The sequence below is a fragment of the Rhinoderma darwinii genome, chromosome 2 (assembly GCF_050947455.1).
Source record: "Rhinoderma darwinii isolate aRhiDar2 chromosome 2, aRhiDar2.hap1, whole genome shotgun sequence".
In the NCBI taxonomy this organism is placed as follows: Eukaryota; Metazoa; Chordata; class Amphibia; order Anura; family Rhinodermatidae; genus Rhinoderma; species Rhinoderma darwinii.
Window position 1 is genome coordinate 405,301,603 of NC_134688.1, and position 14,136 is coordinate 405,315,738.

General features: G+C 41.4%; 1 protein-coding gene across 2 annotated transcripts in view; it reads right to left on the minus strand.

Annotated features, from left to right (window-relative positions):
* The window catches only part of BUD23 (BUD23 rRNA methyltransferase and ribosome maturation factor), a 100,703-nt gene that overhangs the window by 58,522 nt on the left and 28,045 nt on the right, over positions 1 to 14,136 (minus strand). Inside the window, exons 3-4 of one of the 2 annotated variants that reach the window (XM_075854121.1) lie at positions 12,701 to 12,783; positions 8,825 to 11,167 (exon numbers count right to left, since the gene is read on the minus strand). In XM_075854121.1, the coding sequence (XP_075710236.1) occupies positions 10,376 to 11,167; positions 12,701 to 12,783 (875 nt within the window). In that variant the 3' untranslated portion in view covers positions 8,825 to 10,375. Of the gene's footprint in view, positions 1 to 8,824; positions 11,168 to 12,700; positions 12,784 to 14,136 lie in introns of those variants that run through there. The other variant, XM_075854120.1, reaches the window with a different exon arrangement.

The following is a 14,136-nucleotide window of genomic DNA, read 5'->3' on the forward strand; positions in this document are numbered from 1 at the left end:
CCCCCCACAAGTGACACCATTTTGGAAACTACACCCATTGAGAAAATTATCTAGGGGTATAATGAGCGTTTTGACCCCACAGGTTTTTTGCAGAAATTATTTGAATTAGGCCCTGAAAATAAAAATCAACATTTTTTCAAAGAAAATGTAGGTTTAGCTAATTTTTTCTCATTTCCACAAGGACTGAAGGAGAAAAAGCACCACAAAATTTGTAAGGCAATTTCTCCCGAGTAAAAGAATGCCCCACATGTCGTAATAAACGGCTGTTTGGACACACGGCAGGGCTTAGAAGGGAAAGAGCGCTATTTGGCTTTTGGAGATCACATTTAGCAGGAATGATTTGCGGAGGCCATGTTGCATTTGCAAAGCCCCTGAGGGGACAAAACAATGAAAATGCCCAAAAAGTGACTCTATGTAGGAAACTACACCCCTTGAGGAATTCATCTAGGGGTGTAGTAAGCATTTTGACCCCACAGATGTTTCATAGAATTTGGCAGGGAAAATAAAAACAATCCGTTTTCTTCAATAAGACGTAGCTTTAGCGCAAAATTTTTCATTTTCTCAACAAATTAAAAAAAGAACCCAACATTTGTAAAGCAATTTCTCCCGAGTACGGCAATACCCCATATGTGGTCATAAACTGCTGTTTGGGCACACGGCAGGGCTCGGAAGGGAAGGAACGCCATTTGGAGTGCAGATTTTGCTGGATTGGTTTCTGGGCGCCTATGGGACCAAAACAGTGGAAACCCCTCAGAAGTGACCCCATTTTGGAAACTACACACCTCAATGCATTCACCTAGGGGTGTAGTGAGCATGTTAACCCTGCAGGTATTTTGTAGAAATTAGTGTGCACTCGATGCTGCAGAGTGAAAATGGGATTTTTTCCATAGATATGCCAATATGTGGTGCCCAGCTTGTGCCATCATAACAAGACAGCTCTCTAATTATTATGCAGTGTTTCCCGGTTTTAGAAATACCCTACATGTGGCCCTAACCTTTTGCCTGGACATTCGACCAGGCTCAAGAGTGAAAGAGTACCATGGCAAATATGTCATGCCCAGCTTATGCCACTGGAGACACACCCCAAAAATTGTTAAAAGGGTTCTCCCGGGTATGACGATGCCATATATGTGGAAGGAAACTGCTGTTTGGGCACACTGTAGGGTTCAGAGCGGAGGGAGCGCCATTTGGCTTTTGGAGAGCGGATTTTGCTTCGTAGTAGTTTTGTTTGAGTATTGCTGGTGTTTCCATTTATAATGTGGGGGTACATGTAAGTTGGGCAGAGTACATAAGGGGCATAGTCAGGTGGTATAATAATGGGGTAAAAAAACAATAAAATTATCCATAGATGTGTGTTAAGCTGTGAAGCAATCCTTTCTGCAGGGGCCAGTGTCGAACTGATATATGGCGTCCTTTCTTATGCCCCTTTTGGTCGACACTCCGCACCTTTGCAGTTTGGGGAATTTTGCTGGGAAAGTGTTGTCCTGGTATAATACGGGCGCCCTCACTTCCAACAGATGTTTGGGCCCTACCCTTCCTGGTTCCCTAATTTTAGGTCCTTGATAAATCGCCTCTTGAAACAGAAGAAATGTTCCCCTCGGGCCGGCACAACTGCATATTTTTTTATTTCCTGACTTATTGGAGCCATAACTAATTTTATTTTTTCATAGACGTAGTGGTATGAGGGCTTTTATTTTGCGGGACGAGCTGTAGATATTATTGGTACCATTTTGGGGTTCATGCGACTTTTTGGTCGCCTTTTATCCTATTTTTTTGGGAGGTCAGGTAAACAAAAAACGCAATTCTGGCATCGTTTTTTTAGGTATTTTTTATACAGCGTTCACCACGCGTTATAAATTACATGTTAACTATATTCTGCGGGTCAGTACGATTCCGGCGATACATATTTTATAGCACTTTTTTATATTTTACAACTTTTTGCACAATAAAATTACTTTTGTAAAAAGAATGTATTTTTTCTGTCGCCAAGTTGTGAGAACCATAACTTTTTAACTTTTTTGTCGAGGGAGCTGTATGAGGGCTTGTTTTTTGCAAGACGAGCTATAGTTTTTATAGGTACCATTTTTTGATACGTGCGACTTTTTGATCACTTTTTATTTCAATATTTGTAGGGCAAAGTGACCAAAAAACAGAAACTGGTATAGTTTTTTAAGGTTTTGTTTTTACGCTGTTCACCGCATGCAATAACTAATATAATATTTTAAAACCTCAGGTCGTTACAGTCGTGGTGATACCAAATACGTATGGTTTATTATTTTTTTCAATAATAAAGGACTTGATAAGACTTGTTTTATTTTATTACTTGAAACTTTTATTATGTTTTCAAACTTTTATTTTTTTTACTTTTTTATACTTTTTTTACACTTTTTCTCAAGTCCCACTAGGGGACTTGAAGGTCCAACTGTCAGATTTATTTTTTTATAATACATTGCACTACCTACGTAGTGCAATGTATTAGATCTGTCAGTTATTCACTGACAGCAAGCCGACTAGGCTTCGCCTCCCGGCAGGGCCTAACCGGCTTCCGTAATGGCAGAGCAGGAGGCCATTGTGTCTCCTGTTGCCATAGCAGCAGTTACCAGTCCTGATTGCCTGTCAGGGCTGGCGATCTGCTAACAACCGCTAAGATGCAGCGATCGCTGCATCAAAGGGGTTTATGACAGGGATCGGAGCTAGCTCAGTTTCCTGCCGTTACAGGTGGATGTCAGCTGTAACATACAGCTGACATCTGACATCCATACAGCTGACATCCACCGCAGATGACGCAGATGTGCAAACACCTTAAATGTAGCGATCGCGTTTGAACGCTGCATTGAAGGGGTTAATGGCGGGGATCAAAGCTAATTTCAGTCCCCGCTATTACAGCCGGATGTAAGCTGTAAGATACCGCTGAGATCCGGCGATGATGGCACCGACTCAGCATCTGAGCTGGTGCCAAGAATTTGGCGTATGGATACGGCAAATTGCGGGAAGCACTAGCTTTCCATGGCGTACCCATACGGCAAATGACTGGAAGGGGTTAATGATCAAAGCTGCATCATTACACCCTTGTGCAATCAAAGTACTGAGTAGAGACACATGATAAAAATAACAGATCTGTCAACAGTAGATTGTTTGCACAACATAAAAACAAACGAAATAAATAAATTGGACAGCAGCCATTCATATGAGAGAGTAACCATTTAATGCATGGTTGCGACAAGTCCTACAGAGTAGAAGCCTCTTTTTTCCTGGTGGCTTTCTACTCTGGAGGTTGCAAGGGGGCCCTAATTGGGTACATGTATAGAGTTGTCCAGGTAAATTATTATATTGCACTGATACATAACTATGTAAACTTTGATTTAAAACTTTTGATAAAATAGTTAATGCTCTAACCAGGTTTCTTAAGCTATCATTCTGGAATCTTGTACCATGATGAGTGAGCAGTCGTTTCTTGTTTCATTTAAAAAAAAATAATTGACAAAAAGGAGGTAAAAAGCTTTATACTTATGCAATAAACAGGAACAAAATGGTATTGATTGATGGAATGTGACAAAGCTACAGGGCATTTAATTACTCTATACAGAGGACACAAAAATGTTGGAAAAAAGCCTGTTGCTTTCAGCATCTGGAAACAAGACTAGTAGGTCACAGGTCAAGAAGAAAATTCTGAAGATAACTATATAATTAGTGGGTTGAAACAAAAGACATCACTTCTTCAACCTTTCATACTTACAAAACCCAGCTCCACCATTTAAAGGCAAAGTCCAATTTTTCCAAAATTTCGGAAAAATCCCTACCTGACCCTCTACGAGCCATCAACATCCTTCATAATACCTCCCGCCTGAGGTGATTGTGTCATGCTCCGACCCTTCCTGATCTGAGTTACATGTAATATAATAAAAAGAGGCCTTGGGGCAGATACCAAATTATATCTTCAGAACATGGCCTCCTGTCAAGGGTGGGGGGCAATATTCTATAACCAACATTACCAATTCACATTGCAGTTAATTCCATTATTTATTAGTTGTAAAAATGACAATTTTGCATTTTGGGATCAAATCTTTTAATGTTAGGGGTGACCCCAAGTTTTCTGTGGGTCTTCAGATGGTTAAATTAAAGTTTTGATAGGGGCCATTACTAAATGTCAGCTTACATTAATCTTCCTACTGAGCTGTGTATATTTAATCTCAGTACATCTAGTTACATTTTTAGGTATAGTCTATTTCATAACATATTGAAAACTAGAATAAGTCATTGGTACATGTTATATATCACATGAATAAGACACCATTCTTTGCATGGGTGCTATTCTACTACCAGAACATATATCCTGACCCATCGCTTCTTCCCAGCAATCGTCCCCACATCATGATGCTGCCCTGTTACATGTCCTTACCTGTCCTTTTTATCAATGTCATCCGTAGAAAGCAAGGTTTTATCAAAGCACTCATCTACTGAGATACAGCAACCTCACACACTACGTATTGTTCTAAACTGTACCCATGAAGACTAATAAAAAGCAGTTCTGTGCATCTACCATAAACATTTCCATCCACACCGGGCCATGCTGAGGCTGCTTATTTTCCTTTGGAATTGGCCACGTGTGTGAAATAGGGAAATTAGATTGGGAACTCCATGGGGACAGGGAATGATGTGAGTGAGGACATTCAATGTACTTCACTATATAGTGTCAATATTGTGTAAATTAAAAAAACATGTATGTTTGAGGCTCTGTTCATATCAGCCCCATGGCTTCTATTTATAAGAGAAGCAGCAATGCTATTGTCAACAGTGCATTCGGAAAGTCTTCAGATCCTCTCACTTTTTTCACATTTTGTTATGTTGAGGCCTTGTGCTAAAATAAAAAAATTCACGTTTTTCCTCATGATTCTAGACTCAATACCCCAAAATGAAAAAGTGAAAACAGAATTGTAGAAATTTTTGCAAATTTATTAAAAACCAAAAACTCTAATTTCGCATGGACATAAGTATTCAGACCCTTTGCCATGATGCTTGAAATTAAGCTTTGGGGCCTCCCATTTCCCTAGATCATCTTTGAAATGTTTCTACACCTTGATTGGAGCCACCTGTCTACACCTTGATTGGAGCCACCTGTCTACACCTTGATTGGAGCCACCTGTGGTAAAATTATTTGATTGGACATGGTTTGGAAAGACACACCCCTGTCTATAAAAGGTCTCACAGCTGACAATGCATATCAGAGCAAAAACCAAGCCATGAGGAGGAAAGAACTGCCTGTAGAGCCCAGAGACAGGTTTGTGTGGAGGTAGAGATCTGGAGAGAAGAACAAAAAAGTTTCTACTGGATTGAAAGTTCCCAAGACCACAGTGGCCTCCATAATTCTTAAATGGAAGAAGTTTGGAACAACCAAGACTCTTCCTAGTGCTGGCCGCCCCACCAAACTAAGTAATCGGGGGAGAAGGGCCTTGGTAATGTGATGTGACCAAAATCCCAATGGTCACTCTGGCCCAGCTCCAAAGAGCCTGTGTGCAGATGGGACAAACTTCCAGAAGGTCAACCATCACTGCAGCGCTCCACCTAACTGGGCTTTATGGCTGAGTGGCCAAAAAAGAAGCCACTTCTCAGTAAAAGACACATGAAAACCTAAACGGCTCTCAGACTTTGAGAAACAAGATTCTTGGTCTGATGAAACCAAGGTTGAACTTTTTGGCTTCAATTCTAAGCGTCATGTCTGGAGGAAATCAGGCACTATTCGATACCTGCTCAATACCATCCTTACAGTGAAGCGTTGTGGTGGCAGCATCATGCTGTGGGGGTGTTTTTCAGCGGCTGGGACAGGGACACTGGTCAGGTTTGAGGGAAAGATGAATGGAGCAAAGTACAGAGATATTCTTAATGAAAACATGATAGAGAGTGCTCTGGACCTCAGACTGGGCCGAAGGTTCACCTTCCAATAAGAAAATGACCCCAAGCACACAACCAAGATAACACAGGAATGGATTAGGGCCAACTCTGTGAATGTCCTTGAGTGGCCCAGCCAAAACCCTATTGAACATTTCTGTAGAGACCTGAAAATGTCCATCCACCGATGGTCTCCATCCAACCTGACAGAGCTTGAGAGGATCTGCAGACAAGAATGGCAGAAAATCCCCAAATCCAGGTGTGCAAACCTTGTGACATCATACCTAAGAAGACTGGAGGCGGTTATCGCTGCCAAAGGTGCTTCAACTAAGTACTGACTAAAGGGTCTGAATACTTATGTCAATGCAATATTTTAATTTCTCCTTTTCAATAAATTAGTAAAGATTACTAACATTCTGTGATGGGGAAAAACGTGATTTTTTTTTGTTTTATCTCAGCACAGGGCCTCAACATAACAAAATGTGAAAAAATGTAAAGGGTCTGGAGACTTTCCAAATGCAGTGTGCGCGCGTGTGTGTGTGTGTGTGTGTGTGTGTATATACATACATATAGCAAATACAAAATCCAGCAGCACTAGCAGCGTGTGGGTGCAAGACCTGGGGAACCGACCAATGTCCCGTATATATAGAAACAAAAATAATCAGGCAGCACTGAGTAGAATTTCAGTGAAACAAAGTGGTCTACTTTATTACCCTAGTGCAATGCTTCAGCTCCTATCACCGGAGCCTTTCCCAAGCTGCTTGAGAAAGGCTCCTGTGATAGGAGCTGAAACGTTGCACTAGGGTAATAAAGTAGACCACTTTGTTTCACAGAAATTCTACGGAGTGCTGCCGGATTATTTCTGCTTTTATATATAGAAATAATCCGGCAGCACTCCGTAGAATTTCAAGCAACGTTTCACTTTCTCAATGAAGACATTTTCAAGTTTGAAGCTTCATTGAGAGGGTGTAGCGTTGCTTGTACGTTTGGTGAATAAATCCACTTTTTTGCTCAGAGTGCTGATTCCCAACTACTTACTTTGAGAGAGAGAGAGAGCGCTCCATAGCGGTTGCTCAGCTGTTTCTGTATCTCCCATAGAACGCAATAGAGAGCCACGTGCATGCACGGCCCCCTCTTCACTAGTCCCTGCTAGGAATCTGTGGCCAGCAGCTTCTTCACCAGGTGAAACGGGGTCGGGTGACACCTGTTCTCAAAATAGATGCAGGACCTATTTCTGGCCTATCTATGGGATGCACCTATTTCCAAACGGGAGCCACACGACCTGCCTGGTGAAGAGACCACATCCAGGAAAAGTGTGAATTGAGAGGTGGCCGCGCACATGTGCGTGACTCTACATTTATTCCTAATGGAAGTTCTGGGACTCCCATAGGAATGAATGGCAAGAGCCATGCACAGGCAGGATCGGGGCTTTGTTTGAGCTGTGACTTGCACTATTAGACATTTATGGCATATCCTGTGGAAATGCCATAAATGTTTGAGTTGGGAATTTAAGTGGCCCACTGATATTCCACTATGAATATTTTAGTTTACACAGCAGAAAGGAGCCGGTACGTGCGCTCTTTCAGTGCATCTGATTGGCCGAGAGTTCTTCTGAGCTTTCATTTGCATGTCATGAAACAAAAGAGGGCAACTGCACAGATGTATCTATTGACTACCATTGTGAAGTAGGTTTAGTGCCCTTTACAAAAGTACCAAATGCCATGAATATAATATTTTCTTTTGAGGAAACATCTTTAAAAATGTCTAAAAAGGTAATGTACAATTAATGGATGTAGTTTCCTTTAAAGGGATATATTACGATTTCAGTAAATATAAGTTGTTCATTGTATAATGAAAAGTTATACAATTTTCCATTATACTTCAAAATTCCTCCAAGATTTCTGCCTGCTGTCATTCAATATGAACCTTATTTGTTTACTTCCATAGGATGAAAAGCCATCATGGTCATGTGATAGACCCACAGGTACTTGGCTTGTCAGAGTTAGGCCGTGTTCACATGGGGCGGATACGCTGCATAAAAGCACGCAGCGTATCCGCCCTATGCGCCACAGGGAATTCCGGGCGAAAAAGCGCACCAAACTGTGGTGCAGTTTTTCAACCGGAATGTTCGGTGCGGAAAACTGCTTCATTAATCCTGGGATGATGTATCATTCCCGGTGATTCTGACATCATCCAGGCCGGCCTCCTGGGATGTTTCATCCCATGTGACCGCCGCTACCGCCTGTAATTGGCTGCGGTGGTCACATAGGATGAAACGTCATCCCAGGAGGCCACGCTGGAGGGAGGAACACAGACTTCTGGTAAAGTATGGGGTTTTCTTTTATGTGTTGCGTTTTTTGCGGCAGGATCACTGCGAACCCGCCGTAAAAAACGCAACAACTGCTATTTGTAGCGGGATTTACCTCCCAATTGAATTCAATGGGGAAAACCCACAACAAATAAGCAGCGTTTACGCGAATACAATTGACATGCTGCGGAATAAAATTCCACGCCGCAGGTCAATTTCTCAGTATTTACGCAGCGTGTGGATGAGATTTGTTTTATCTCATCCACTTTGCTGCTACTGTATTTGCTGCAGATTTTCCAAATTTCTTTGCAGAAAAATCCGCAGTATTTACGCAACGTGTGAACTGCCCTGTAGTTATCAGTGCTGTGAATTGTAACAAGTTGTACAACTGTGTGATCATATGACCAGGACAGATTTAATTTCTAAATGACAGCAAGCGCAGATTTTCAATTGATACAGAAAGTCAATTGTAAATTCTATAACTTTTCATTGTACAAAAAATAACATTTAGTTGCTAAAACTGTAATAAATACCTTTTTGAATACATAAGTTATTAAATTATAGCGGAATTAAAACAATCTATTAAATGAATAGCATCAACAAGAATGAACAGGAGAGGAAATAGCATTTAATATAAAAAGTTGTTAATAGTAATTAAAGATCTGTATGATCCCAGCATATTTCTGAATACTAAATAAATCTATTGAGAATTGCACTATTAAATTAACTCATCACTCACATTAGTTGATATGTTTTCAGTGCACAAAATGTAACCATTTATTGTGATTATGGACAATGTTGTTTTCTAACAAAAGAAAAAAAATGGACGTTGCTTATCTTTGGTCCAATGGTATAATAATCCATCCGATCCTTCTTCTAGTAAAATGGGACTTTTTGCAGACTAACGTCAATGTTGTCAATGCCCCTCCCCTATCCCTCCAATGGTATAAATGCAGTAGCTGCTTATTTGAATCAGCAGGAGACACCTGCATTGATCAATCATTAGAAATACTCAGGGCTGTTTGGTTCATCTCAGGCAAAAGATAGTAACATTTTAGATTTGGGTGGTATTAGTTTCAAACTAATACTAATGTTAACACTTTGTCTAGTGAGTCAGTGATTCCCCAAATACATTAAATGAAGAATATGCAAACTCATGACCTACAAGAAGCATTTGGAACAGGGAAGTCTGTATAACTAAAGAACATCTGGTATACCACCACCATGTTCAATAGACACAGGTAGGGTAGATATTATGCATAAAAAAGGTGCAACAAACCACAATATCACTAACAATTATAAACATAAATAAATAAAAAATACAGTATTTTTTTCAACTATTATGCAATATAATTTCAGAAACCTGCTGTAAAAAGAATCACATTATAAAGCATTCTTACAGCATTATCTTGAGCTTACTACTGTTTTAGTATCTGCAGTGACCTCAATTAGCCACCAGGTGGAGACTCAGTCATGTGTAGACACAATTGTGCCACGATTCTTGATTACATTCTCCGCAGGAAACCTTACAGAGAGAGGGCACTTGATAAGGATGCATGATAACTTTAAGTCTATTTGTTTGTTAATAACCGGAATAATCCAATCTATAAATTCATTTTTTTGTGGCCCTCAAGCTCTCTATATGTCAGGGCCACTTCTTTTATATAAATAGCAATCGTAACCACTTGAATAAATGAGAACCGATGTAATATTTATCCACATACAACAGCCACGCTTTATCCTAACTCACTGAACTGTACAACATACACACATGTATGCAGCACCTTCTCTTAATGCAGAAAACACACATACTGATTAACCCTTGCACATTCATTCCTAGGCCACGGACCGGCCTAGCATACACAGTGACTCTGCACAACCACACTGCATTTATTAACAGCTGGTAAACAACCAGAAGGGCAAGTACTGGGTACACATTGCATTCACACAACAGACGCGCACACCATGTCCTCATTTCTTTCAGTCACCCAAGAAGCTCACTTGGAACCAGCCTACACATCCACACACCATTCATAGATTGAAAATACCCAAACATCCTGCCTCGGCAAAGAAACAATGAGTGCAGAAGGACCCACACAGTCATACGCAGACTCACCGACAACTACCCTGTCCCCCGTCCCATAAATTGCCCCACTCCCTTGTCCACCTGCAGCTCCTCACTTATCGCTTTGGAGGGTGTTGCTGCTGCTGCTGCCGCTGGGCTCTGGACAGCACCCTTAGGTGCCGAGTGCTCAGGAAGTAGATTCGAGCAATGAATTGCAGAGGAGCCCGTGGTGGCTGCTGTTGACCGTTGTTGCACCCCAGCGGTGGGACACAGCCTGGGGATTGGGCAGACGGACCCTGAAAAGGAGACAGCACCTCCGCGGGGATCAACAATGCAGGTGCCATCCCACATGGCAGAGGAGGCAGGCGGAATACAGCAGGGGGCATCTGTGAAGGGGCAGCAGGGGATGGGATTGGTTGAACACTGGCCTGAGGGGTTTGATCTCTGGGATTGTGGGGTTTCTCCTTGGGGTTGGGAGGCAGTTTCCTTTCAGGGAGCATTTTGCTGGTTTGGATGGGCAGTTCTCGAGGTCGAGAAGGCCGTTTGCCCCCAGGTGCCACATCACGGGGCTTCATTTGAGGATCCCGGTTCAGGGGCATTTTGGTGGATTGATGGACAGGCAAGGCCTGCTTAGGGGGCAGTTTTCTGGATTGTGGGGGAAGTTCCTGAAGCTTTGGGGCCAGGTTCTGGTCAGAGGGTAGTTTGGTGGGTTGTTGTGGGGGCAATTCCCGGTCAGGAGGAAGTTCTTGGTTTTGGGGGGATGTGTCCTGTTCAAGAGTCTCTCCGAGAAGCTCAAGCAGCTTCTCATTTTGGATCCTGCGGATGTGACATTGAGCCCGTAGCAAATGGTAAGAATCCAGGAAAACAAGGAGAGGGAGGGAGCCCTCCAGGAACAGCTGAGAGAGGGCCTAGTGTTGGGGTAGTGAAATGTGAAGTGAAGACATGCACAATAAAAAAAAAAAGACAATGTAATGGATTCAATTCAGCAACGGTGTGAGAAACAATGGCATAAAAAGCGTAAGTAATAATGAATATGTGGAAAAGGCAACAATTGGAGAAAGGTTTTTAAAAAAAAAAAGAGAGAAAAAGATTGTGTTAGATGTAGATATTCAACAGACCAAAGATCAGATCATCTTTTATTTAATGGAAAATTAACATGTTTAATAAGAGTAACTCTTTATTGTCAGTACTCACAAATAATACTTTCTTACACATTGCTTAAACAGTAGTAGAATAGTTGCAGTAATGTTTTCTTTACATTGTGGATGGACAAAATAATGTCAAATCTAAGAACAAAGCAGTTAAAGGAACACTCTGGTCTAACGTGGTACTCTGTTTAGTGCAGGGTTTCCACCGCCCCGGAGAAAGACACAGGGATTCTCTCTTTTGTTCTTTGAATCTCTGTGTCATGCTCCACCCCCCTCAGGCACTAGGCATAACACAGTGTATCAGTTTTGCTTGGTGTTACTTTAAAGTAAATGTATTGTCAGAAAATTAAATATTATTTAAGGCTAGGTTCACATCTGCTTTTATGCTTTCCGTTGTACTGCTCTGTCATAGGAGTAGAATGAGAAAACGGAAGTGCAGGATCCATGGCATGACAGACACCAAAGGCGCCCAACTAAACACAATCACATTTTTGACTGAAACTCCAACGCAGATGTGAACCTAGCCTAAATCAGGTTTTTATTCTCCACATTTATTTTTTTTACATTTTTGGTGGTGATTTTTTTATCTTTGACTATCCACATTAAAAAAAAAAAAGTCTTGAAATATTGCAGTTTTCACACTGGCCACTAGAGAGGTCACAGTAAGTTGATATTTCCTGTTCTCTGTAGCACACTTGTCAGATTTCCTGAACTTTATATGAAGGCACAAGATGAGGATCATTATCATTAGAGGGTGGGCAAGTTAAAGACAGATCTATTGTATTACTGGAAGCCAATATGGCAACCGCCAGGGACGGTTTTACAAATAAAAAATAAATAGGTACATTTAAAAAAAAAAGATCAAACATTATTTATCATCTATACACGTAAGTCTAATTAATGAAATGAAATAAATAACACATTCCCTTTAAGTCCAGATTGAAATGTACTTGTGGGCAGTAAACCATCTGGCCTTCATGATTCCTGCAGGCAAAGCCCTATATACACGCTACAATAATATTCTCTTTTTTGCATGATTGATACCTTGATTTCTGAAAGACAGGTCCATATGTGGTTGTATCTAAGCATAACTTCTGTGCACATTATTATCCCGGTAAATTTCTACAAAGCACAAATCGTTTTACTTCTCTTTTTGACCCTAGAACATCTGGTAGAGCGGCATATCTGATATCTCAAGACTAAGACTTATTTCTACTCTGTGACACTTTAGTGCCTCAAACAGAGATTGGTTTTGGACAAATTTGTGCTTGACAAGTGGGAATCATCACTGACCTCACATTCTGCCTCGGTGCTCTGCAGCTCCTCCTGCAGGTGGCTGAGTGCAACATGTGGATTACATTCCTGCAAGAGGCACTCTACGAAAGACAAAAAGATCATTAGTTTCATTGTAATTTCCCATTGTTTTCTTGCTTGATTCAGGTGTGTGTTCACACCTTTACTTCTCTCATGTAAAAGCTTTCAAATGTAATAAATCAGAAATAACATATTTAAATCAAGTTTTTATTATAAATATTTTATTTATACATTTTTTAAAAATTTTGGGGAGTTTTTTTTGTTCGTTTTTTATTTTATTTTATTTGACTATGTATTCATTTCAGTTTTCAAACCGGCCACTGGAGCACACACAATAGGCTGAAGTTTCCTTAAAGAGGCTCTGTCACCAGATTTTGCAGGTAAGATCGACTTACCTGCAAACGCTGATGCTGCTGCAGAATCAACTGTAGCCTCTGGTGCCGATGTGGCCGTCACGATGCAGGACCTGTGAGTGACGTCACAGATCTGCACTGTCACAAGCTGGGCGTTCTGAAGAGAAGAGGATGTTACTTCTCATCAGAGCGCCCAGCTAGTGAAAGTATTAAAAACGCCCCGATGTACGCACATAATACACGCCCACTTGGACTTTTACTTTTAAACACACCCACTTGGACTTTTGCAAGCCTCATTTGCATAACTACAAAAATGGTCATAACTTGGCCAAAAATGCTCGTTTTTTTAAAATAAAAACGTTACTGTAATCTACATTGCAGCGCCTATCTGCTGCAATAGCAGATAGGGGTTGCAAAATCTGGTGACAGAGCCTCTTTAAACTGGGTTCTCTCTTTATCATTAAGGGGGTTTTACACTGGAAGATTATCGGGCAGACAAGCGTTCATAGAACGCTCATTGCCAATAATTGCCATGTGTAAACATCTGCTGGTCGTATAATTTAAAAAAAATTAAATATTATTGTTGTCGGCTGCACCTCTCCCTGTGTAAACAAGGAGAGTGCTGCTGACATGTAATAATATATGGGGACGAGCGATCGGAGTAACGACCGCTCGTCCCCATCCATAGCCACGTTTGACAGGAGCTAACGATCGCCGATTAACTATGTCTCGTTGATCGGTGCTCGCTGCACCGGCCGCTTGTCGGCCGGTGTAAAAGGGCCTTTAGAGTGCGAGGGGTTTAGTGACAGATGACTGCTCTACTGTACGAGTAAAGACTTAGATGAGGCAGGAAAGCAACACTAAGTTCAGATAAGTCTCTGTATGCATCTCCCATGCCACTCCCTGGTCTATGGGGAGGGTCAGTACTCCATCTTTTCCTGTAAACTATATTAGGGCAGATTCAGACGAACGTTGCGTTTTTGCGCGCGCAAACAACGCGGCGTTTTGCGCGCGCAAAAACCATTTGACAGCTGCGTGTGTCATCCGTGTATGATGCGCGGC